The sequence below is a fragment of the Drosophila melanogaster genome, chromosome X (assembly GCF_000001215.4).
Source record: "Drosophila melanogaster chromosome X".
NCBI lineage: Eukaryota > Metazoa > Arthropoda > Insecta > Diptera > Drosophilidae > Drosophila > Drosophila melanogaster.
In genome coordinates this window covers 10,000,001-10,025,124 of record NC_004354.4, presented here as the reverse complement: position 1 = coordinate 10,025,124, position 25,124 = coordinate 10,000,001, and the positions used below count along the sequence as shown (strand labels likewise).

Here is a 25,124-nt window from a genome sequence, read left to right as displayed (position 1 = left end):
CAATGCATTATGGGTCAGCAAACGGCGGTCGACAAAATACAAATACAAATACGAAAATTTAAAAAAAAAAAAAGAAAACACATCTGCCGAAGCGGTTTTCCAGCTCTCACACAATTGAGCCATACAGCGCGTACATATCAAATCGATAGATAGATTGTGAAACTGGCCCACTACTGATGATTGTGAAAAATGGAGACAGTGCCTGTCAAGGCCGGGTACACACACGCCAATAAAATAGAAAACCCCACTCGAAATCAAACGATTTCGAACCATCTTTGGATCTTAGATCTCAACTCGCATCTTCTCGTGATCAATGTCAATGCCCATACATTCATTTACTTCACGGCAACATCATCATCATTGCCTGCATCGATGTCAAAATTTGCATTTTACATTTTTGCATTTGGCCAAACTGCAGAATTCAAGTTCACTCGGTTTTTGTTCCATTGTCTGCAGTTTGCCTTGATGATGTACCATCTCTTGGCCATCCTCATCCTCACCATCGTTAACACTATCATCATCATCGCAGCGATTCGGCATTGTTTTCGTCACGTCACGAGCCCAACAATGGGCAGTTCATTAAATCCAATTACACGCCAAATATTTTGCGACTGCCTTTTAATGAGAATTCCAACAAATTTTGGCAAACATTCGGTTTTCGGTGTACAGAATTGTGTAAGTTTTGTAAGCTGAGTTTAGCAAGGGCACAATGGATATGTTTAAGAATTTCAAAACAATATTTGTTATTGCTTCTAAATAAAGCATCTTAATTAGGAGTTCTTGCTATTATTATTATATTTTCTAGAATTTTATTACAAAATCGCTAAAGTTTGGCCAACAACATGTTCGAAAGAGAAAGAGTATTTTGCCCACTTAAGCCGCACCCCCACCAAAATTTCCAATTTCGCCGCATTTTAGCGGACTTAAGCTCCACTCTGCTGTCGAATCAAAATATTATCCTTTTTTGCGCGCGCTGCAGCGTGAAAATTCAATTTAAGGCCTGAATGGTCTAAGCAGGCGGGATGGCTGATGGCCAATGGAATCGATTCCATCGCGTGTCCAGCTTCCGGGACTTTGATGATTCACTCGCTAGATACTCGCAGAAACTGGAACTAATCCGTTTAGAGTGGCCTGACTCATTCGCTTAATGGCAATGCGTGCGAAATCCAATCAAATCGCGAGACAAATAAAACGTGAAATGTCAGAGAATTTTAATAATCATTCCACACAATTCATTATCATTTCAATTCGAATGCATTGTCTTTGATACACTTGGGGGATTTCGATTCGTTTTCGGTTTCAGTTTCAGTTTCGTTTTCAAGGTGCTCCATCAAGTTGGTCAAAACAAACAAGACATTGGAAATGGCCATTAGTTGCTACCCCGTTTTTTGCCTACTGGCCGCTTATCACACTGCATTTGTCGCCGTTTAATGGTGCAATTTTCCCCATTAACGCAAATTGCCCGGCGATAGAGATTGGCAAGCGTGGAGGGGGGATGCCACTTTTGGCCAGATGTTTGGCGAAAGTCAAAGCGGCTAAACCACGATGAGGTCTACGAAAATGTCATTAAAAAAACGGCAACATTTAAAGTTTTAATTGAAAGATAAGATAGCAAAGTGTTGCTGATTTTATCTCTTTGCTATTTAGGTATTAAACAAGTTATAATATCGTTTAATTTCAATTCTAAAACGGAATAGCAAACAATTTCCCACAACGTTCGTCCAAAAACTCCCCCTCAATCATTTCGTTTGGCCATAAACTTTCCCTGCCAGTGTGGCCAGCTGTCAGGCTGATACTTTAATTAATGTTCGGTCACCTTAATTGCCATGCAGATCGCACACCTGAGTTGACCATGAAAATTCGTCGGAGGATTAACGAGCGGATTTGCATGAAATGAAAACCAGAAAACTGCAAGTGCAACACATGTATCTTTTCTCCGGGGTTTTTTTTTTCTTTTCTTTTTAGTTTGTCTTCTTGAGTGAAATATTTTTGCTACTGCCATTTATCATATCGCCGAACAATATTTCTGCGATTTGTCAACATACGGTTGGTTATGTCAAAAAGACAGCGAAAAAAAAATCAGGTTTGTAATACAGTAGTGAAAGCTTTTGAAAAGAAAACTATAATGCCAAAGAGCAACAAAAAATATGTATTAAAAAGGCAAGAAATCAATTAATTGTATGTTAATTTAATTTGCAATTTCAAAGATCATCTGTCAAAGAAATGGAAAAGAAAAAGCTAGCGAAGGGAAATTTTTGCGTGTTTAATTAGCGAAATCGGTTCGGATGAGTAAAATATAGATACATATGTATTTATATTTTGCGCTTAGATGTGTCTTTTTCTTAATTCTCAATGGCACGTGTGTAAATGCATTACATAACCATTTGAGCAAGTCAATAGCCTTACAAATTGGCAGGCCAGTGACATTTTTTAGTGCGTGCTTCAGGTGCGTAAGTCGCTCGCCGATTCGCCACTCCAAAGTGAAATCGAAAGTTGGACGTATGTCAGACCAGCTCTACTATATAATATCCCCCTGTTTCTCCCTCCACAAAAATAAATCCACATTTTTTTTTCGTAGGGCGCCGGATGGATCCACAACAAACTTGCAGCACATTTACTTTGCAATTATCAACGGGCTAAGCGATAATTGGCAAGCCAAGCGAAATTAGCAGCGGCTAACGGTAGGTGTTATACACCAACTCATCTCTTTTATTATTTTTTTCTGCACCACCACTTGCCGGGTTTTTTTTTTGTTTAGTTTTTATTGCCGGTGGCCAAATTAAACAGTTGTAAAAGTGCTGCGAGCATTTCTTTTTGCCATTTGAACCAATTATGTCATCTCAACACAATGAGCAGCAAATAAAATGAAACCAAAACGGAAGAAGCTCAATCGAAGAGCGTTGATCTTGCGTAACTTTTATGCCCTTTTAAACACGGCTTTAGTATACAATTTATTTATACCTTTTCTTTTCGTATTAACTTTTAACCGTTGTTGCGCCTTCTGCGGTTTCGGTTTTGCTCACTTTCAATTTCGTTCAGTGGAAATTATTAAGTCCACAAATTCGAAAAAAAAAAAATGTTAAAAAAAGAAAGATACAAGCTGACTGGCGCATCCGGCAACAGGCCGACCAAAAAAACATCGAAACTCGTGAAAAAAAAAACATGAAAACCCGAGAAAACAAAACAAAAAACATAATCGTGATGCACATTCAGGTTCAAGTTGAGTTGCAGATGAAAATCCCAAGTCGAGATGGAGAGGCTGAGGTCGAAAAAAAAAAACAAACTGGGCACTGGCTAATTTTGGATGATTTTCGGCGGCTCGTGAAGTGGCACCCAATGGGTTAAGGGAGGGGTAGCCAGGGGTTAAGGCGAAGATTTGGTTGCCCATGAAGATAATGCCATTGTTACATCCGATTAGCCGGACTCAACTTAATTAGATCGAGACATGACTTTTCAAAATTTGTGTGCCTCTTGATTGTAAAATATTTGTAGTATTTTCATATTGTGATTTTCGTTTGGATGAGCAAACGAAGATTAAATGGAAATTAGAGGAAGTGATTCAGAGAGTGAAAGACGAAGTGAAATATGTCAGTTGCGAAAGAAGTTGAAATGGTTTTCTGATTCATTTTTAATTGAGCCATCGAATAGAGGGATTTTTTAAATTTCGTTATTGTGCAAAATTTTGCAAAAATATATGTGTTGAATTGAACGACTTTTTGAACCATTTATTTCAATTTCCGAACAAATCTGTCACAAAGCTCTCCATTTACTTAGACGCCATCCTTGCGGCAATTAAAATGGCAATTGTCAACTCTCCACCGCCTCGTTTTGATTTATTTTCCTAGCCATTTCGTTTCGTTTCGTTTGCGGCCATTTGTGTTTGTGTGGCAAATGCAGTCACATTCTTTTAAATACCAATTGGGGGTCAGTTGGACCGTTGGTCAAGACTCTGGAATTTGAGCAAGTGCTTTGTTTTGTTATTGCTACGGCTAGGCTATTTGCGGCCCAAGAAAACGAGTTTAAATGCCGCGAGTGGAACTCGGTTGGCTTCGACGCTCTGGCTTAATAAATTAATTTATAACTCTTGCTTTTTCTCCGCCTCGAAACACGTTGACCTTCAGGCCGCATAACCGATCCATGAGTCTGTCTGTAAAAACACCGACTTATATGAATACGAATATAAATATGAATATATATAGATTTTGTATTTTCGCTATATGTGCTTAAGTCTGTCAGTTGAATTAACAGTTACGTCTCGAGTGCTGCCAAATGGCCCCAGAGGCTGGACTCCAAGGGTGGGAATCTGATTTTTTGATGGAAAGTGCGGCCATTGAGTATATATATTTTTTAATTGGCCAAGAAGTTGACTGCAAGAAACTCTGCCTGCTAAATTTCAATGTTTCATGTTCCTATTTACTTAGTTCATTCTATTCAATGCCACTACTATTTTGTTATGTACTAATTTACATATCTATTAATTCTTCATAATTTAGTTGAGCAATGTGCAACTGAAAATCGGCGCTTAAAGGGCGGTTGCAAAATGCCAAAAGCTGCACCAACCGAATGCAGACTCAAATATCAAAGGGAGCACCCGGCCCACCCTGTCGGCTGTCGGTGTGTTAATGATTTGCATGTTCCCAAATCAAAGCCGAGGTAGACCCCCGTTTTAACCCCCCTAACGCCCCACGATTCGCAGACATGGCTGGTTAGCGGTGTTGTCGTTGTCGTTGTCATGGAATTGAATCATCCCGGTAGTCTCTGGAGTATGTCTCTGCGCTAAGCCCGCATTGCCTGTGCCCCCATCCCGCAAAATCGCCTTAACCCGCTGGTGCCCTGTGTGCCGGTGGCGTATACGTAACGTAAGTACAGGCAGCTACGGCGGTAGCCAACAAAAATAAAAAAGAAAAATGGCACATTTTGCAATAAAACTGAAGACAGATCCCGATGCACGTGTATCTGTGCATCTGACAGATACAATTACCAAAGGCGATTGCACTGGGAATGCTGGAATTTCAGGCCAATGCGGTTTAATAGCCCAAAAACCGGTAACTTAATGACACTCTTCTATAATGCTTTTTGAATAAAATGCCAAAACGCATCAGCCCCCCGCAGGTCGCCAATTTAATCTATATATATATATATATATAAATTTATATAGGTATCTACATTCACTTTTTAACTCTACGCTCTTCGGGTTTCACTTTCAGCCGGCTGCGAATTCCGATTTGCCAATCTGGAAACCTTTCCATGACTTCGAGGCGGATGTACCACCTCCGGGGTCAGATGATACGTATGAATTCATCCGAGATCAGCATCATTGGGATGTAATTTTTCAATATGAACGCGGACCTAGATGGCTTGCAGCTCGTCATCACTTAATGATTTAGCTTATTTTTTTTTTTTTTTGGGATATTTGAAATATGAATGAATCATGAGCTTTTAGTTGCTCCTAATATCATATAATGTATATATAATTTTGTTTTCACAGTGCTCTTAAGGTAATAATCATCTGAAGAAGTAAAGCAGCCACTTGGAAAGGGTATTGAATTGAAAATCAGACACTTGAATAGACCGACCGACTGATTTAATGCATGCATATGGCTGATGGAGGAGGATCGGAATGGATTGGATTGGACTCGTCTTGCTTTTCAGTTCACTGTCATTGTCTTTTGGGTGCGGCTGCAACGCGTTGGCGTTGCAACTTGCAATGTTGCAGTTGCAGTTTTGCTGTTGCATGAATTTGTAAATAGCAATTTTCGCTGGCTTATTTTCTGGGGCTGGGCCACCGATTTCCGGCTGATATTTTTCCTTTATTTTGTTGAAGAAAACAAAAGCCGAAGACGATTTCCTCTTCTCACGCATTTTTGCGGCCTGACGTCAAACGGATTGGCGGAGATGAGACACATCATTTTGGCTAGTCTTGGCAGCACTTGTCGCCAAACTTGTTTCGCCCCCGCGGGCCCACAGAAAAAAACGTGGCCGAAAATAAAATAAGTTCAAGCCGAAAATTGACAAAAATAACAAAAAAAAAAAAAAAAAAAAAACAGCCATCAAAAATAACACAATTCCTAAACGGGTTTTATGCGCATGCGCAGCAGCAAATTTGCATGAGCAACAGAAATATCATAGGTTCGGTTTGGGCCAGAAATATGCCTCATCGAAGGTCCAAGCGGATGTAGAGCCTCGTTTCGATTCGATTTGCGGCCCCCTCAAGCTAGCGAAGCTAGTGAAATTGTAAAATAGTAAAAGTCTGGGATGTATCTCTAAATAGCAATAAGTAGACACCATCATCTTTTAATATGCGTGCAATGTATCTCGCAGCGATTTCGCGATTCGTGTTTGAAAGTTTTCAGTTTTGAGTTTTGCACTCGATCGCTTCGATTAGCATGGGAATTGCAATCGTGTTGACGTCTTTGGCGTCTTCAAAAGTGTTAATCGGTTGAAAGTGGTGGCTTACATAAGGCGCGAGATCGTAAAAATGATTTTTAGATCAATTTATGTGGGCGTGCATATCTCATTCCTCTCACTTTTTGACGAATTCCCCACCTGAATGATAACCAATCGACCTGAACTTTCGATCAATTAATTAATCAAAGATAGTTCGTAGATATGTCCAACTTAGTATTTATGAATTTTAATGCAAATTAACCATAAAATATTTGATTCCGAATTCATATGCAAATACAAAATGCATAATTGTATGAGTCGTAAAAATTCTTTAAGATCTAGATAGCTTATCTTGATCTAGTTGATTACAAATTTCAAACATTTTTGAAATTCCAGCACTTAGTCTGTTTAGTAGCACATAAACTATAAAAACGAATTCCCTAAACTTTTACTTTTGATAGAACTATTACTTAACACGTCGAAAACTCATATTCTGATGAATTCTTCGCGCCCAGCACGATGTGTCACACAAATTAATTATGCAATCATCTAAGAGAGACATTTTAATATCAAGTTAAACCAGGCAAACGAAATCGAAAACGCGGCCTCCATGAATTATTCAAATCAACGAGAACGAAGAGTAACCAGTTTGGCAATCTTTCCTGATCTTTCGCCTTTTTTCACTCAAGGATAACAGCTTTCGAGCGCGGATCCTGCCAAGGTTGTTTTCAACGAAATAAATCACAGCCTTTTTAAGCTGGCCAGGAAATCCAGTCGATATAGCCGAACTGGTCTAAATATTTACTACTTTTCGCCAGATTTGCGCTAATTGCGTACAAAATGCAGGCCACAAAAGCGGCAAAAAGAAACAAAAATGCGAAATAAAAATGATTTTTCAGTTTTGCAGTTAATGTCGAGAGTTGTTTTGTGGATTTTTGTTCAATTTTTTTTATTTTTTTTCTTTTTTTTCTTTTTGCTCTCTTATATATCGCTGCAACCACTTACCGGAAGCATTTTGGCGGCTTTTTGCTGGTCGAGGTGGCAATACAAGGCTCCTTTGGGCTAGATGTTGTTACTGTTGTTGTTGTTGCTGCTGCTGATGTTGCTGTTGCTGCTGCTGCTGCTCTCGTTGTTGTTTTTATTGTTGTTATAATTTGAGTTAAACGCGACGACAACGACGAGGAGGAAAAAATAACGCTAAGATTTAGTGTGAGATTTTTTTGTCGTTAGCTTTTCGAAAATATTTGCTCAGAAAACTGGGCTAAATGCGGTTGCAGTTAGCAGTTGCTGCTGTTGTTGCTGCTGCTGCTGCTGCTGGTCTGTCTGTATTTTATGCAATCTGCACAGATCTTGGCTGAATGCTCCACTGCCTCCCAGCAGCAGCAGCCAAATAAAAAAAGCAACCCAAACAGCAACTACTAGAGATGCCGAAAAAAAAGGCAGAAAACCAGGCCGAAAGTAAAAACTGTTACACACGTCTGCGCATTCAGTTTTTCACTTTCGGCCAGGCGCGGCGGCGTCGGCGGTGCTCTTTTTGGCCCAATATAACTGAATAACTAAATCCGCACACATATCAAATCGCAGAAAAACTATCTGCCAAATTATCCACATTCACTCGAGGCACGCAAATTGAACAAGAAAAAAAAAAACAACTACCAAGCTAAACAGAAAAGCAAAAAAAATGCAAGAAAAGTTCCAGCCACGAACGAATTCAACAAACAAAAAAACAAACAAAAAAAAAAAAAAAACAGTAGAAACGATTGACTATATAAACAGAGTGTATCTTTTTTCGTATGCACGGCCAATGGCGAGTTACCGCTAAAGCCAACAATACCGTTCGAGAGTCGCCGCTGCACTGAATCCGTTTGGTGGCCAAAAAGCGTGGCCAACAGCAACCAGAAACCAGCAACATGCGACATAACAGAGGCCAAGCAGCAACAGCAGCAGCAGCAGCGGCAGCAACTAGCAACACCAAGCAACCAGTTGCTGCGCAGCCGCAAAAGCCAGTTAAAGTCTGTTAAACCAGTTAACATGGCACTTTTGGCCAAGTTAACAACTGCCAGGCAGCGGGCGAGAAACACGTACGTAAACGCTGCAAACAAAACGCAGTTCTTGGGCCCTAAAATTACACACAAAAGCCAAGAAAAACTAAATGGTGCGGCTTTAATTTGCTTCATGACCAGAAATAAAAAATTATCAATTATGGACACACTTTTGCGGTTTGAGCGTTAAATGGCAGTGAAATCGTTCACTAATTGTTGGCCATAATCGAGGTAAATGGATTTAGGGTTGTGCAAGACATTCTTGCTGTAGATTTTAATAAATGACAATTTTTACAGACATAAAAGGTATATATTAATGTTAAAATAAAATGATTGTTATGATTTTTCTATATTGATTAAGAGTTCAAAAGGGCTTAGCTTAGGTGATTCCCCTTAAAATACACAGCTCGAAATTAATTTAAATCAATTTATACAGCCATGGCAGCGATTTGTTGAAAATAGATATGTAAAATAGGAGTATATTAATGATGTTTCTTTATAAGATATTTCTAAAAATAGATTAAAAATAATTTAAATAATTACAATTAATTTAATTTAATATCAATTAATAGTACTTTTTCATTCCTTTTAATGTTCGATTCGATTATTTAATAACTTTTAATTATAGCCATAGAAGTAATTTCATTTCGCCCAAGTTGAAAGGTGTATAATTTGCTAATTTTGTCTTAAAGCGTTTATCATAGGTACAATTATAACCTATTAAGCTAAATTTGTGCAATTTTCGGTGGAAATTTGTGCGAAAGTTAAAGCCCATCAGTCAGCGCATCTTCCCACAGATTTGAGCCGCTTTATAGACAAATGGCCCGAGGTTTTTGTGGATCATCTTGTGATTGGAGTGTTCAATCTATTGCAACAGGTGATGTTGTTGTTGTTGTTGTTGCTGCTGCTGCCCGAAGATGCTTAATGGGCTTAATTTGTTGCGCACACACAAGTGGAGGGAGATGATGGAGGGTGTTTCAAAAAAAAAAAAAAAACCACATTTTGGGTTTGGCCGGAACTCAAAATCAATTCAGTGCCCAATAATATTGTGGCTGACCTTTGTTTTGGACCCACTCTCCACTCCACAACAGTCCACACCATTCCCTATACCCAATAACGAATAATACCCAATGGCCCGGTTAGAGAAAAAAGAGTTTACATAATAAGCATTAAATGCTGTCATCGAAATGCCAACGGCTGCCAAGCGGCGGCGCGAAATGAATTTCAAATATTTTATCAAGCGATTTGTTTATGCCCATTAGTGTTGTTGTCCCCCCCCCCCCCCCTTCGACTGTTACTGTTACTGCTCTTGGCCTTCTTCCTCTTTCTCCCTGTTGTCACTCCACTCCCAATTTACGAGTATTCGTCTTTCACATACCATATCCATCTGACTGTGTCCGCTTTCTGCCCTCCAATGGTTATTTTGGTGTTTTCGGACTCTTCAATGGTGTATCAATGATATCAATGGGTATATGGGTTATATCAGGGATGTGGTAAAAAAAACTACCCTACTACTACTACTTCTGCTACTAAAAGTACTAACACAGACATTAGAATAGTTATTCTAACTACAACTTCTACTTCTACGACTATCTTAACTTCTACTTATACTACTATCTTTACTTCTAGTACTATTACTACTAATTCTGCTACTACTACTACTACTACTACTATCTTAACTTCTACTTATACTACTATCTTTACTTCTAGTACTATTACTACTAATTCTGCTACTACTACTACTACTACTACTATCTTTACTTCTAGTACTACTACTACTAATTCTGCTACTACTACTACTACTACTCCTACTTTTACAACTACTACTACTACTACTACTACAATCCTATAGGGTATTTGCCTACCCTACCTCTTATTTCTTTCCTATTTTAAGAGCTGTCTTCTCATTTCATTAAATTTCATTTCATTTGGTTTCGTTTTTATCTCTGCTTTAGCCTTTCCCGCCTTTGAGGGCAATCAATCTCGCATTTGGTAACTGCCATTTGCCCAGGCGAACATCAACACACCTGCATGGATGACGATGACGATAATGATACGATAATCATCTCAAGGATGACTCACGTTCGCTCCTGGCTGTTAAATGCATCCGCTGCAAGTGCCACTTTCCCGCCTCTCCATATGTTTCATACACACTCATATATAACCATATACCTCCACATACACATATTCAGGGCACGCAGAGCAGCAGCTCAGACCTCGATGTGCCCAACTTCCGCTTGGAAGGGGCAGGTTAAGGAACACACACGAACAACGGCTGTGGGTGTGGGTGGTGGTAAGAAGTACAAAAAATATATATAAAGACTATAAAGACTGCCATGTGGGAAAATAGTTTATAAAGCTATTTTCTGGATTAAAAGATTACAGAAAATCTTTAAACAAACAAAGCCCTAGTAATGCGGTTAATAACAATGTGTTAAAGATTTTATTGAGGGGTCTTAAGTGAGGATTTAGTGAGTAAAGATTCTCAAAAATAAACAATTATTCTTAAATTTGTAGTAGCAAGAATGTGTTAAACTTCTCACTTTCAAATTATTAAATAAATCTAATTTAATCAGTATATATTGTAAACATTAAATGCTACAATAATGCATATCTCACTAAATCCCATTTAGAATAATTTCTTCAACAAGCCAAGTAAATAATAATAATAATAATTAAAAAAAAAGTAATAAATATAGCAATTACCTAGGTGTCCATTAGACCAACCAAATCCTCTTGGATGCGCTGCCAGCCGAACTCCATGCGGCCTTCTTCCAACTTGAGCCGACACCTGTCCGGAATGTGCTTAAAAAGCTGACGGAAGGGACCGTATTGCTCCAGGCACTTAATGTCCCCCAGTAGGATGAGCTTGTTCTTGGCACGGGTAATAGCCACTGTGAGACGGCGCTGATCCTCCAGGATCTCTGCCTCCCGTGAGCGTTCCATGTCAGAGAAATCACCACCTGTTTTGGAGCAGCTGTATATGATGAGATTTTTATCCCTGCCTTGGAACTGATCCACGGTGTTGCACTCCAGGTCGGTGTCCAGTTTGGAGGCGAGCTTTTTGAATAGCTCTACTTGAGCGCGATATGGTGCTATCACGCCAATCCTGGAGGCTTCGTAGCCCGATTTTAATAAATATCTGAGCAAGTGCATCACTATGCCCGCTTCACAGTAGTTTGTGTATTTGGATACTCTCTTTTTGGAAGTAAGCTTCCTAATCTCATCTTTGTCCTCGCTAAAGCTTTGCTCTATGGATGAGCAGGTATCCACCAGTCGCTGGGATGCATAAACGAATTCCTGGCAACGCTCTAAGCAATCCCCTGTATTTATCAGCGTGACTGCCTGCTCTAAATGAGTGGTTAAGGCACGCTGCACCCATCTGGGTGCTTCGTTCAACAGTTCGACTTCAAACCTCGCGCCGGACACCTCATCCGATGCACACTTAAGGTCTCCTCCATAGGTGAGCTCATTGGCCAGCCGGGTGATGGTTTTGTTCATGCGGTACTGTAAACTCAAAACGGCGGTGGCCTTTTCCGAGTCCAATCTTTGGAATAAAGTCTCATCCGCTCCCCTTTGTCGGGCTTCTTTGGATCTGACAATCGGCGGCAACTGTTCTGGATCTCCCACAAGGACAAATTTGCTGCAGTGAATCAATGGACGCAACACGGTGGGCTGCAACACCTGCGTGGCCTCATCCACGATGCAATAATCGAACTGACGACGCTGAAAGAGCGGATGTCCACATCCCAGACAGGTCACTCCCACAATGGAAGGCTGCCCTAGAGCCTTCTCCAATTCCTCTACTGTTTTGCAGTCTTTTGTTAACCTCTCTTCGCTGATTTCCTCCAACTGCTTATGAATCCTAGACCCAGAGCCCAATCTCATCATGGGCAATCCGAAAGGCAGCAAACGCATGATCAGATTGTCCACAGCCGAATGCGTTTGTGCTGTAATAAGCACACTCTTTCCGAGAAGATGGAGCAGTCTGACAAGGGCAACCAATGTCTGGGTCTTACCAGTGCCGGGCAGTCCCTTGATCAACAGGTGACTGCTGGTTGTCAAAGCACGCAAAGCAGCATTTTGTTGCACTTTGTTAAGATTCAGCAGAATGGGTGCTCCCTTGGTGAGGATGATCTTGGGCAGAACTTTGTGCTGCTCTGGTGGCTTCTTGGCCACAATAATATCTCTCAGCTCCTGGAAGCGTTCTCCCTCGGAGAGCAGCATACCAAGATTGGTAAAGTTAAAAGTGGCAAAGGACTGCGAATCGTGCTTATCAATAATAAAGGTCTCCTCGCTATAACGCTGGCTAAGATCCCTCTCCAGCCGAAGATCCAAACGACGAGCTTCTATAGATACAATAAAACCAGCAGCAACGGCCAAACGGGATGTGGAACTGATTACAACATATTCGCCCAAGTCGAACTGAAAGAAAGAGTTGAGATAAGAATATAGTGATCTGTGGATTTTGTGGCAAAACATACCCCACTGAGGCTGAGATCTCGACTGGGATCTGCCTCTTCACCGAGCTCCAAGGTCTGGCGATAGCGTCCCTCTTCTAATATCACTTCTTGACCCTTCACTAGCTTCAAATGTCGAATGGCTATGCCTTCTTTTTCTCTCTCCGCAGGGTCCTTCGTCCAAAAAGACCTCACATGCGAGGACTGCCGATTGTGTTGCTCTTCTAGAGCCAGCAAACCACACCAATGCTGCACGTAGGCATGGTCTGCCTCACTTAGATGCTCCAATAGCTGTGGCATGAGTTTCTTGAGGGGATGTGAGTCGCTTAGCTGTAAACTTGAATCCTTCTGGGCGAAACTGGAGCAAATGGTATTGTAGGCACAATTGCCGCAGGCGCTGTGATGGTAAACGGGTTCGGGTAGCGGCAGTTGCTCCAGTGGATCCTCCTTGCTAGCCGGAATGGCTACTTCACGTGTTAGCCAGTAGGCCAGATCATTTCTTAACATAAGGAGATCCCTCTGTTCGTTTCTCCCGCTAGCAACTTCTCGTAGGAGTCCCTCTTTGAGGTACAGAAGCAATCCCGATTGAGTATCCCTGCCCTGGGCAGAGTGCATCAGTTGGTAGAGCAGCAATTGGCCCTTGTGTTCCATGGAGAAGCTGGCTCGGCCGGTCTTCAGTTCCAGTGGTATGATCTCCTCCCTCTGCCGTTGATTTTTTACCTTTACGGAGACATCCACCTTACCCTTGAGTCCCAGTTGTGGAACCCAGAGGTTCTCCTCTATATCGCATATCTCGTGGATTTGACCTCTATAGACTTCGGGCAGCAAAACACTTGGCGGTTCACCCTTCACATATTGGGCCACAAAACTGACAATGGGATCAATGAATTTCATCAGATGATCCTCCATTTCCACCTGGATGAGATTGCTGGCATAGAGTAAATGAGCCAAAGAAGAGCTGGCCAGCATCTCCTGGAGGGCAGATTGAATGTGTTTTTTATCGAAGAGCTTCTGGCGTAGAACCTTTTGCAGCAATTCGTGCACCAGAGTGCCAATGACCATCTGAAATGGAATACATTCTGGATAAATTGGGTTATGCTGATATCGAGATGTACTCACAACAGAGTTTCCCGAGTCCAGACCGCGAAATCGTTCCTGCAGAACAGATTTCCGTTTGCAAAACAGGGAACCGGTGACTGTGGTGCCGGAAATGAGGAAATCCGGATGGGACACGCAGTAGCCCTGCTCCTTATCGACCACATAGCATCCTGCAGACGGATCCCACTTGCCCAACAGGGAGACAGTGTCTCCAACTTGCATTGGCATGCAATTCCACGGCGGTAGCAGTTGGCAATCAGCTGTCTCCGGATCCCCGCCAGAAATCCTCTTAACATGCACTTTAAGGCCTTTTCTATTGGGGAGCTGCTCCAGCCGCACCACTTCGCAACGCTGCCACTTGGTGAGCTCCAATCGATGATTGGATATAGAATCCATAGCTGCAATCAGCGCCAAATCGAAGTCATCATTGTCACCCCAATCAATGTTCTCCACTTCGTCTGACGAAAAATCCAGTTGCTCTTTGAATTTCTTTTGTGGATTGGATGACGTCACGTCAGTGTTATCATTCTCCAAAATATTAGGCGTCAGCACGCGTTTGGTGGCCATCGAAGGGGCTATTTGTTATTGTTAAATCAAATTATTTACTTTATTTCAGTTATGCGTACAAATGATTTGGCGGGAACAGAGTGACTGTTTTCTGCGTGTGGTAAAATACTTATGAACACACCGGCGCCTCGTTGCTATTTAGCTAGCTTGTAGCTATTTAAAAATTACCGCGTGTTTTAAACTAAAATCTCCTTCTATCACTAACAGTTGTTAGAAAATGAAGTAATGTGTATCAAACAATTATTTAATATATAAAATTGCTTAAGCTGCCTTCTGCTTACTTTTTGTTTTCTTTTTATATGTATATATTTGATACTTCAGATCTAGCTACTAATTTTAGTCATCTTAACGAAGTACAGGTGGCGCAGTTGTGGAAAACATCCGCACAGATGGCGACAATTTAGCGACATATATTAAATTGCTCGTGTTGATTTTGAATTCTTATCACCACCAATTTTTAAATAGATTTCAATATTATAGTTAATTTAATTTAATTTTAATTTATTTTTATCCTACACAAGAGATCGAAATGTTGAAGAACTACAACAGCTTAGTAAAGCAGTTGTGTTGTGGCAAGCAGTTCACATTCGGTGGAAGTTCGTTCCAGAAAATTACCATAGGTGGCGCTTCAATTGGGCGCCCAATTCGATTTCCTAAATGCAACAGATACGACGAATTATATAAATATTCTTAGAAATATCCAATAAATAATTAATTTCATTTGGTTTTCAGGCAAAAGGTGCAGATACTGATACGTCTAGTTATTCCTTCGCTCTCGTATTTGTGCAGCAAACATGGCTGGCATTCAGTGCCTTAAAAATTTAAACAAATTAGTATACTTTTATATGAATAACGTTTTTTAAGCAAACCTGTTTCTAGGGTGCTACTTAGGTGCGTTATATAGCTGCTGGCCAGGCGGATGATCTCGATCTTTGAAAGCTTGCGATTCATGGGCTCCGTGGGTATTAAATTTCTTAATGCCTCGTAGGCCGAATTAACACTGATTTTGTTTAGGAAAAAAAGAAAATATTAAATGGTTAATTGTTAATAAATACACTTTCAACTAGGGCTATGTTTTGCTTATTAACATTTATATACTTTTTACTCACTTAAATGTCCGATAGCGCTCTCTAGCATTGATCTTCTGGCGCGGCGGTCGCCTCCTGTGATTTCCCTGATTCTCCTGGCCACCTGGATTGGCCTCCTGGCCAATCTGGGAGTCCTCCGAGTCGGCGGCTGCTCCACTTCCGCTGGCACTGCCACTACTATTGCTATCCTGGGCAAATACCGCCATCAAGTAGTTGGAAAACGACGACGAGGACGATGAGACCGCCATCCGTTAGCAGCGGCGATTGGCGAGCAACTGAACGGACTCTATGGCCGAGCCCATGACTATATCCACTTCTATATGCCCCGGCTGCATATTTGGGATCTGCTAAATGAATTAAGTCATCGGCTAGTGACGACAAATTGTGCGTGAAGATGGGAAACAATAACGAGTGCGTTTTCTTCGCTAAATGTGTGCACTTGTCAAAACAAAAAGTGAAGAATGCCGGGCACTTGTGCGATACTAATTGTGCATCAAGTGGCTGGCGTACCAAGGATAAGTAACATCTATATATCCATCCCCATTTGTCCATCGGCGATTTGTTGGGCCAATTTGTTTGTTTGCTTGTGGAAAACGGAAGTGGCACTTAGACCCTGACCTTCCCCTCCCCCGCTACTTTTATTTTATTTTATTTTTGTTTTTGGTTTTTCTGGACCGCACACATGCCACGCATGCGTTACAGTAAGTCATTCAGTTAGTCAGTCAGTCAGTCAGTCAGTCAGTCATTCAGTCACTTATTCATTTGCTCACTCAAGCAACGCAGTTTTGTATGGAATGTGCCGAGATGGATAATCCAGATATTTATAAACCAGATTCGAGAAAATCGAGAGGGTGTGCAACGAAGCAACTCACTGCGAAATTGTACAAATATTTGCAAACGTTTCTTAATTGCCCAAAAACATTTCTCACATTAATTTTTAATTTTAAAATACTTGGCCATCATAGTGTAGTATAATTAATTGAACGTAAAATATGGATGGCTTGCCAACGATATTATTAAATTTATTCACCTAATCAAATGCATTCTTTGCGTATTTTCAAACAAAAAGTTCAAGAAATCGGATTTCGTACAAAACATTGAAAATAAACAAATAAATAAACAAATATGGAATGCTATACCTTTCTAAGCTCGTAATTAAATTCCCATGCAAACTGTAATATATTTAGTATTTTGGGCACAGCTTAAAAAATATTTGTCCAAATAGCGAATGTCATACCTCGCCGAAATCGTAACTAAATTTGCAATCGATCTGTGTTCAAAAATGAAAACTTTATTTTTTGGCAATTTTTTGCAAGTTTTGATGATGTTACCCCTTACAAAAAATGCAAAAATTGACCAAAAAATTAATTTTTCTAAATTCTTCAAAAACTGATAGGGATCATAAGCACTGGGAATTAGCTGCTCAAAACAGTTGTTTTTACATCTATATGAGCATTTTTAGCCAAGTTATGATGAAAATTCCGTTTGTAATTATCAACTTCTTGGCAAAATCCGTTTTTCCGAATTTTGGTCTTCAAATAATCAGTTTTTTTGCTACAACCTTAAAAATAAGTGTCTGAATATGGAATGTCATATACCGTTGTGCTCGTATTTAAATTCCCCATCGAACTGTATTCACAAATGGAAATTCAATTTTTTTCAGATTTTTTGCAAATTTTGATGATGTTACCCCTTACAAAAAGTGCGAAAATTTACCCAAAAATTAATTTTCCTAAATCCGTCAAAAAGGGATAGGAATGTTTAGCATTGGTAATAAGCTGCTCAAAACAGTTATTCTTTTATCTCTACGATCATTTTTAGCCAAGTTATGAAGAAAATCCGCTTCGCAAACATCGAATTTTAGGAATTGTCCAATTTCCGTCATCAAATAATCAGTTTTTCTGCAACAACTTTAAAAATAATTGTGTGAATATGGAATGCCATATCTCATTCTGCTCGTATTTAAATTCCCAATCAAACTGTGTTCAAAAATAAAAATTCAATTTTTTTCCGATTTTTTGCAAATTTTGACGATTATAAAAAATGAGAAAATATGCCCAAAAATTAATTTTCCTAAATTCTTCAAAAATTGATAGGGATCGTTAGCACTGGTAATTGCTGCTCAAAACAGTTATTCTTTTATCTATATGACTATTTTCAGCCAAGTTATGACGAAAATTCCGTTTGTAAATATTAACTTTTTGGCAAAATCCGTTTTTCCGAATTTCGTTCATTCAAATAATCAGTTTTTTTGCCACAACTTTAAAAATAATTGTCTGAATATGGAATGCCATACACCGTTGTGATCGTATTTAAATTCCCAATCGAACTGTATCCACAAATAAAAATTCTATTTTTTGGCCATTTTTTACAAATTTTGATGAAAATTAACTCGAAACTCAATTTCCCTAAATCCGCCAAAAAAGTGGTAGGAATGGCTAGCCTTGATAATTACCCGTTCAAATTGGCAATTCCTTTAGTTTTAACCCACTTTAACTCATTCTATGCCGACCATTGCAAATATATTTTAGAATACTTCAGTCTATAAATGAACATTTTCCCCTTTTTAAAAGATGGAATACACAGAATATGAAATATTTATAATCATTTTATTTTATTTTATACACATTTTTCGAAAGTTTCACTTAGCTAGCTAGAAAAAAATCATAGTTAGAAAAACACAATTCGCTTAGGATTATGGGGAGTTACAAACAAATCCAGGGGACACAGGGAAGTCGAACAAGAACGGTTCTATATATATAATAGGCATATCGAATCGGTTTTATATATTGAGTATGCTTCAGTGAATGTGCGTGTTTGTGTATGGGTGTTTTTGGGGCTCTTTGACCAACAACAGCAAATAAAAAAAAACATTAAGCTCGGCTACATTTCATCTAATAGAAACTTGACGTGTCTTCTGCATCCACTTAGCTTTCTTCTTCATCATCATCATCATCATCATTATCTTCACATTCATCTTCTTCGTTTCGTTTTCGTTTAAAATAATTAAAAATAATAGTAAATAAAACACCACAGTCATGATTTTTTTTAATAGAACACAAAATATACACAAAAAGGAGAGAAGAGGTCAATTACAAATTAGGGAAATTGGGTTTAGGAAAAGTGGTGGGGGAAAATTTGCAAATAGCAAAATATTTACAAAAGCCGTTGAAAATTTTAAAGATATGGATAGACGGGTCAGGGAAAATAGAGATATAGTACTAGGGCAGGAATAATTGTATCAGGCGTTTCTTCTTCTAAACATATTCATATGAATGTTGTTTCCATACTTTCGATTCGATTTTGTTTCTTTTATTGATACATATAAATAAAATTCTTTGATTCGTGTTTTTTTTTCTGCCAATTTTGCTTATGGTTTTATAATTTTTTTTTTGTGTTTAGTTTGTTTTAACTAATTTCGTTTATGTTATAAAAAAATTTGCTATGAATTTAAAAAAAAGATGTTGACATTGCCGGGAAATTTCTTTGATCGAACAAAATTCTCTCCGTGTGAATGAGTGGCCGTGTTTGTGTGTGTGTGTGTGTGTGTGGGGTTGTTGTGAGTGGGTGTGTGGGGCATTGGAAAGGGGGTTATTTCTGGGGTGAGACAGAGGGAGATAGAGACAGACTTTCGGGGCGTTTGGGGCTAGCGAGTTAGAGAGAATGATCTGCTGCATTTGACTCTGTACAGGTTGGTGACTTGACTAATTCGGGCGAGGGCGTGGCCGGTGCTGACCCTTGACCTTAGATCAGCGCCGTTATCAGCTTGGCCTTGAAGTTCACGAACTTCTCGCTGGTGGCCGCAACGCGCTGCAAACGGGTAGGTAACATAGATTTCGTTAGATTAATAGCACATAAAACCCTAGTTACTGTTACTCACCAGAATCAAATCCTGGACGAGATTGGCCAGACCGCGATTGGCCAGCACCACGAGGCGCGTGACTGGGCCGGGAATGCCCTCGGTGTAGCCATCGGCGTTGCGAGTGCTATCGCCATCGGCGTCACCATCGCCGCCCAAACTGCCGCTGCTACTGCTGCTGCCGGCACTGCCGCCCACCGAGTTGGCCGCCTCATCGCCCTGCTGGGTCTGAACACTGCCCGAAAAGAGCTGTTTGTTTGTTCGTGGAAGTAAAGTATACCAATTAGATGTCTGGATAACGGTTGAAAGTTCAGCCAACGGGTGTGGTACTTACCCTCACCACATCCAGCAGGAAGTTGCCGGAGCCGCCGGCTCCCAGAGCATTGCCACTGGGCGAACCTCCTGCACCGCCGCTTGAGCCGCCGGCGAGACCCGCACCGCCAAAGCTGAGGAACCTTTTGAACAGATTACTATTGGTCAGGCCATTCCAATTCAAAGCGTATGTTGTTGATCGTTATTGATATTAGTATGTTGTTGAATTTCGTTGTTGAGGTAATTCCATTCGAATTTGTTGTTGGTTGTTCAGTGTGATGCAAATGTTGTTGAGTAGTAAATTTATATTTATAAGTTGTTGAATTTTGTTTCATGTTTGTTTTGTTTGCAATTTATCAGTTGGATTTCCAATGTATTAAGTATTGTTGAAATGTTGCATCATTGTTGAATTGTTGTAGGGGTGGAAAGGGAAGAAAGGTGTATGATTAGTTGAGTGCCTAAACTTTTTTTGTACAAGTGTTTTGAATATTATATAATAAATTAGTCAGCCATGCACTTAGCATTGCATTGAAGGAGTAGTCCTTCACTTACCTCTTGTTGCGATCGTCCAGATCGGCGGTCTCCTCCGCAGAGTCTAGGGTGAGTTCATCGATCGCCGGCGACTTGGACTCGGAGAGCTGGAGATCATTGGTGCTCAGGGCCTTTTCGTTCACACCGGAGGACGGCGAGACACTGGGCAGTTCGTTGTTGAAGCTCAGCTGGATGGGCTCGTTGGATTTGAGGGGAATGGGAGCCTGGGCGACCGGCGAGGAGGCGGAGGACGAGGATGGGGACAGGGACTGGGCGGCAACTGCGGCGGCGGCTGCTTCCGCCTCCTTCACCTGGCGGGCCACACGGATTGTCTCCTCCAATTGCTTGTTGATGGCCGACAAATCGATCTGGGTATCAGTGGCTCCATTCTTTTGGGTTTTTTTTTCGTTTTGGATTTTTGTCATTTGATTTTTTGCAATATTTTTGGTAGGGCATTTGTTGCATTGTTTTTTATTGTGCGTGTATGTTTAAAAATTTGGAATTTGGACGTTGATTATGTGCGTGTGGGGAGAGGAAGGAGGAGGGGGTATAGGGGGTGGTTCAAGGGGTGATGGGAAAGCCCATGGTGGAGGGGGTAGGGAAAGGCAAAGCGTAGGATTTGGAGACGAGTTATGTGTGTTCAACAGTATGTTTTGTGTGTGTTTCATTTCGTTTTGTTTTCGTTTTTTCAGTGTGTTCGGATTTGGTGAGTTCACGAAAAGTGAGGTTATTTTAAAGTTTGTGAGGTTAGGGTGAATGTGAGGTTAGGTGGAGACAAAGAGGTTAGGTGGTTTTGGTTGATCATTTGCACAGGCGATTTTTGTTGTCGATTGTGGTTTCGAAATCGATCGATTGATTGATGGGCAGTTATCGAATACGTGCACAAATGCGTTCGATATATTTGTGTATACATTTTCGGTTGTCAGTTATCGTTATCGGTTATCAGTTATCGGTTATCAGTTTTCGGTGGATCGTTGTTCGTAATTTTTTGATTGATTTGATTTGATTGTTTTGGTGGTGAGTTATTTGCATTGCACAAATCGAATCGGGTTTTTAATGGAACATGAAAATAAAGAGAAAAAGATACAAAAATAAGCAAAAGAGAAAAACAAAAGGAGCGAGACAGCACAGATTGAAAGAGATAGAGAGAGTTAGAGAGGAGCGCTTAGTCTAGAAATCCACTTTATCAGACATCGACTATCGTTCACGCTTCCTTGGGTTTATATTTAGGAGTTAAGGTTCTAAAAAGATAACAATTGAATCTCTTTCTTTGCCAACAAAAAATAAATTAAAATCCTTGTCAACTCTTTTGTTTTTGCTTCTTTATTCTGCGGCGGGCGGAAAACGAGGACGGCGAAATGAGTGCGGAAATGAGTACACTGAGTATCGAATATATCTGGGGATGATAGCAAAGATAGCTATGTATGTGAATGCACTCGTAAGTGTGGTGAGTGTTCAGACGAGTGCTGTGGTGAGAAAAACACCCAACCAAACCTACAAGTTACCTTGTCATCAAGTGTGACCCCAATGGAGATTAATGGGTATTTTACACGCTTTTTTTCGAGTCTGTCTTGGCACCAAAAGTGTATATGGATTTTTTTCGGGGTTTCGAAAATCTCTAGGTATATCAAAACTAACAAAAAATGTGTCTTAGAGCAGGAAGGGGAGTATTAATGTGGTATATACAAAGATGCAGGCTTTTAGACACAATTCATAAGTTTTGAGATCACTAAAAATGTGATATTTCAAGTTTAAGCAAAAAGTCGCAATGGATACAATTATATCGGTATATTTGGAAATGTATTAAAAAATGACTTACAAAACTAATACAATATAAATGTAGAATATATAAATTTTAATTTGTAAAAAACACCTACTAACCTAAGTGGAATGAGGGTGCGCATGAGAAGGTAGGATAGTTTGGAACAGAAAATATAGCAAATAGTTTAAAAGTAGATGCAAAGGAGAGTTGATCGAAAAGATGGAAAAGAGCGCTATAGAGGAAAAGTGAGAGGAGAACGGAGAGCGAGCGAGGGAGACAAAGGCATGAAAGTGAAAAACGAGAGACAGAAAGAGAAGACTGGTGAGTATGCGTGTGTTCTGGAAACTAGTGTGCTAAAGGTAATTTCAAAACAATCAAGTGTTGGTTAACAATGCCAATTCAATGAGAACTTCACTTTCATTTTATCATTCTCCTTTAATATTTATTTCAAATTTTGCAGAGGGTGGTTGGGTGGCTGTTGTAGTGCTGCGCGGAGAAATTTTGAGGAAAAGAGAAACCAATTTTAAATACCAATTCAAAAGTACTTCCTCACAGAGTTTTGGAATATCAACCGAAAGTTGCATACAGGCGTGCTAACAAAATTTCCGTACTTATGAAATTGTTTGTAGAAGTCTAAAAGTGTGCAGTGAAAAATCAAATACAAAATTCTTCAATGAATTGATAGTATTTACATTTTTAAAATATCATCCTGCATACTTTCGGACATCTTGAAAAGTAATTTCAAAACGTTTAAGATTTCAATGGTATGCCTTGATGCCTCGTCTTGGTGATATTTTTCTCTGTGTATTTTTTTGCGAGTATCTCACAGTTGTTGTAGCAAACGAAACGCACTTTAGGTGGACTCAGTGGTTGTGGTACTGGTGGAGCTGCTCTCGCTGCTCTTTTCCGCATCGATCTCGTTGTCATCATCGGGTTCGAAGGTGGGGAGTTCGATGGTCACACGGGTGCCACTATCACCACCGGATGTGGATGTGGATGTGCTGCTGCTGCTCTTAGAGCTCTCATCGTCATCATCATCGAAGTCCGCATCGAAACTGGTCCTGGCCGCATTTGCAGTATTTCCCTGGATGGCGGTACGCAGAACCGTGGGTCCCAAAGTTCTCAGCAGCTTCGAGATAATGCGGTTCGCCTGCTCGTCGATTTGCTACAACAACCACGAATCGAAGTGGTGCGTATACGAATTTAGATTCGGTGGTGCAGGTGCATTGAGTTTTAAGGGGCGGTTTGGGTGGAGTGGAGGGGAGATTAGTTAGCTTCAGTGGTTCAGTTTCGGTTACATACAATACAATGCGGGTGTTTTCGGGGGTAGGGTTTTGGTCGGGGGGTTCTACTTGCGAAGGAGCTTGGGGCCTACGGGGCATATCGAAAGTATACAATGACGTTTTTATACATGTGCGGAGTGATTGAAGGGGTGAAATCTACGGAATATACGATGGTGGAGTGCGGGGCGTTGCTTCGAGGGCTCAAAGCTGTTCAAAAGTGGTTTTGATTTTGAAAAAAAAACATAGAATAATTTTCACTATCATAAATATTAAGTGTTTGACCAGTATTTTTGCAAATCCAATTCCTTAACCACTTTACGAACTACTTTTGAACCCATTTCCATTTCATTTGTTAAACGATGAGCGAAGGTTTCTAAACGAAATCAAAAAATGCTTTTTCTAAATGATGTTGCTGATGCTCTCTTGTTCTTCTTCATCTTCATCCGTATGTGTTGTTGTTCTTGTTGTGCTTGTTGTTGTTGTTGCTTTCAAATCCTTGTTTGCCTTTCGTATTTGTATTTGTTGTTGTCTTTATCAATGCTCAATCAAAGACGGGCAATAATTTCGTAATGTTGTTGTTGTCAATTGTTGTGGCCTTTGTTGTTGTTGTTGTTGTTGATGTTGTTATATTATCTCTGGTTGTAATAAAATAATTGGTAGAGTTTAATAAACGATTGATATCGGCTATGATGGTTAGCAATTGTGGATCATCGATGCTGTTGTTGTTGGGAAACAGTATGTTGGTGGTTGTGGGTTCAATTGGTGGGGTTAAATCAGTGGTGCTAGAAGTAGTAGTGGTGGTGGTGGTGGTGGTGGTTGTTGCAGGTAAGACTGTTGTTCTTGTTGCTGCTGTTATTGCTGTCGGGGGATCAGCGGTTGTTGCTGGCTCAAAGGAGCGCGGAAACAACTGGAGCAGCTCCTCCACTGGCGTGCTAGTAGTACTGGAGATACTACTGGTGCTAGTGGTGCTACTTGTGATGGTTGTTGTTGTTGGATTACTGGGACTGGTGGTTGTTGTTGGGGATGAAGATGCTTGATTGTTGATTGGGCTTTCATCACCTTTCGTTTCATCTGCTCCTGCTCCAGATTGTGGTGCAAACGTGGGCAAATCGATTTTCACTCGCCGGCTTTCTTCCACCTCGTTGGTGCTGCTCGATGGTGCACTACCTGCACTCCGTGTGGCCGGACTACTTGATGGCGCCACATCGTCATCCTCGTCAAAGTCCGCATCGAAATCGGCATCGAAATCGCTAGCCGGCGTTGTACCTCCACCGGCTGCACCACCCGCACCACCTCGATTTCCGGCCAATATGGTATTCAGAAGACCAGGACCGGCCACCCGAATCACCTGGGCTATAATTCGATTTACTATGGAGTCGATTTCCTAGCAAGAGATCAGCGAAAGGTCAACAAAGAATATGCGATTTGATTTGATTGCTATATTTGTTTTTTTTTTTTTACTGGTAAATGAGATTCTTTGGTGGTTCTGCTGTTTATTTTTTGGTGGTGGTGGTGCTTTCCACATGAGATGCTGATGCAGTAGCTGATTTCTTGTCGATTGTTGACTGTTCTTGATGATCTTGGGCCAATTGTTCGGATGATTGTATCTATTTTGCAGGCTGAAAACTCAATTGTGGGTGTGTATCATTTTGTTTGGTATTGTAGATTATGTGTCTATGTTCGTGTCTATGTGTGCGCGTATGTAATTATTGGGTGGGTGGTGGTGGTTCAATCT

General features: G+C 40.4%; 4 protein-coding genes across 17 annotated transcripts in view; all 4 read right to left on the bottom strand.

The window, feature by feature from the left end:
• Positions 1–8,280, bottom strand: part of Cht6 (Chitinase 6) — a 33,959-nt gene extending 25,679 nt beyond the window's left edge. For 5 of the 7 annotated variants that reach the window (NM_001258671.2, NM_001258670.2, NM_132370.4 and 2 more), the window contains exon 1: positions 7,393–7,587. In NM_001258671.2, coding sequence (NP_001245600.1) covers positions 7,393–7,401 — 9 coding nt within the window. In that variant the 5' untranslated portion in view covers positions 7,402–7,587. Of the gene's footprint in view, positions 1–7,392; positions 7,588–8,221 lie in introns of those variants that run through there. The other 2 variants (NM_001258673.2, NM_001258669.2) reach the window with 2 other exon arrangements.
• A 2,565-nt stretch (positions 8,281–10,845) lies between these two features.
• On the bottom strand, positions 10,846–14,644 carry Dna2 (DNA replication helicase/nuclease 2). 2 transcript variants are annotated; one of them, NM_167214.2, is made up of 3 exons: positions 14,009–14,644; positions 12,914–13,951; positions 10,846–12,854 (listed from the first exon to the last, which is right to left on the bottom strand). In NM_167214.2, the coding sequence occupies exons 1-3, from the start codon at positions 14,552–14,554 to the stop codon at positions 11,136–11,138; spliced, it is 3,303 nt and encodes a 1,100-aa protein (NP_727386.1). In that variant the 5' UTR covers positions 14,555–14,644; the 3' UTR covers positions 10,846–11,135. The 2 variants fall into 2 exon arrangements, with proteins under 2 accessions (NP_727386.1, NP_001096933.1); NM_001103463.2 differs by having other exon boundaries at positions 14,012–14,644.
• Positions 14,645–15,075: 431 nt separating this feature from the next.
• CG33557 (uncharacterized protein) lies at positions 15,076–15,915 on the bottom strand. The gene is made up of 3 exons (NM_001014730.2): positions 15,664–15,915; positions 15,424–15,554; positions 15,076–15,366 (listed from the first exon to the last, which is right to left on the bottom strand). The coding sequence occupies exons 1-3, from the start codon at positions 15,888–15,890 to the stop codon at positions 15,272–15,274; spliced, it is 453 nt and encodes a 150-aa protein (NP_001014730.1). The 5' UTR covers positions 15,891–15,915; the 3' UTR covers positions 15,076–15,271.
• Positions 15,916–18,242: 2,327 nt separating this feature from the next.
• CG32694 (uncharacterized protein) overlaps positions 18,243–25,124 on the bottom strand; it is a 17,193-nt gene continuing 10,311 nt past the window's right edge. For 2 of the 7 annotated variants that reach the window (NM_167210.2, NM_167209.2), the window contains exons 4-7: positions 20,366–20,733; positions 19,836–19,971; positions 19,523–19,750; positions 18,243–19,452 (exon numbers count right to left, since the gene is read on the bottom strand). In NM_167210.2, coding sequence (NP_727381.1) covers positions 19,387–19,452; positions 19,523–19,750; positions 19,836–19,971; positions 20,366–20,733 — 798 coding nt within the window. In that variant the 3' untranslated portion in view covers positions 18,243–19,386. Of the gene's footprint in view, positions 19,453–19,522; positions 19,751–19,835; positions 19,972–20,365; positions 20,734–22,118 lie in introns of those variants that run through there. The other 5 variants (NM_001258667.1, NM_001298140.1, NM_167211.2 and 2 more) reach the window with 5 other exon arrangements.

Excerpts from the sequence above, each read along its gene's own strand:
- CG33557 (NM_001014730.2), bottom strand. The coding sequence starts at position 15,890 with ATGGCGGTCTCATCGTCCTCGTCGTCGTTTTCCAACTACTTGATGGCG. Across the intron at positions 15,555-15,663 it reads GAGCGCTATCGGACATTTAA|TGTTAATTCGGCCTACGAGG; the intron begins GTGAGTAAAAAG and ends AAACAAAATCAG. Across the intron at positions 15,367-15,423 it reads AAGTAGCACCCTAGAAACAG|GCACTGAATGCCAGCCATGT; the intron begins GTTTGCTTAAAA and ends TAAATTTTTAAG.
- Dna2 (NM_167214.2), bottom strand. The coding sequence starts at position 14,554 with ATGGCCACCAAACGCGTGCTGACGCCTAATATTTTGGAGAATGATAAC. Across the intron at positions 13,952-14,008 it reads TGGACTCGGGAAACTCTGTT|ATGGTCATTGGCACTCTGGT; the intron begins GTGAGTACATCT and ends ATTCCATTTCAG. Across the intron at positions 12,855-12,913 it reads GAGATCTCAGCCTCAGTGGG|TTCGACTTGGGCGAATATGT; the intron begins GTATGTTTTGCC and ends TCTTTCTTTCAG.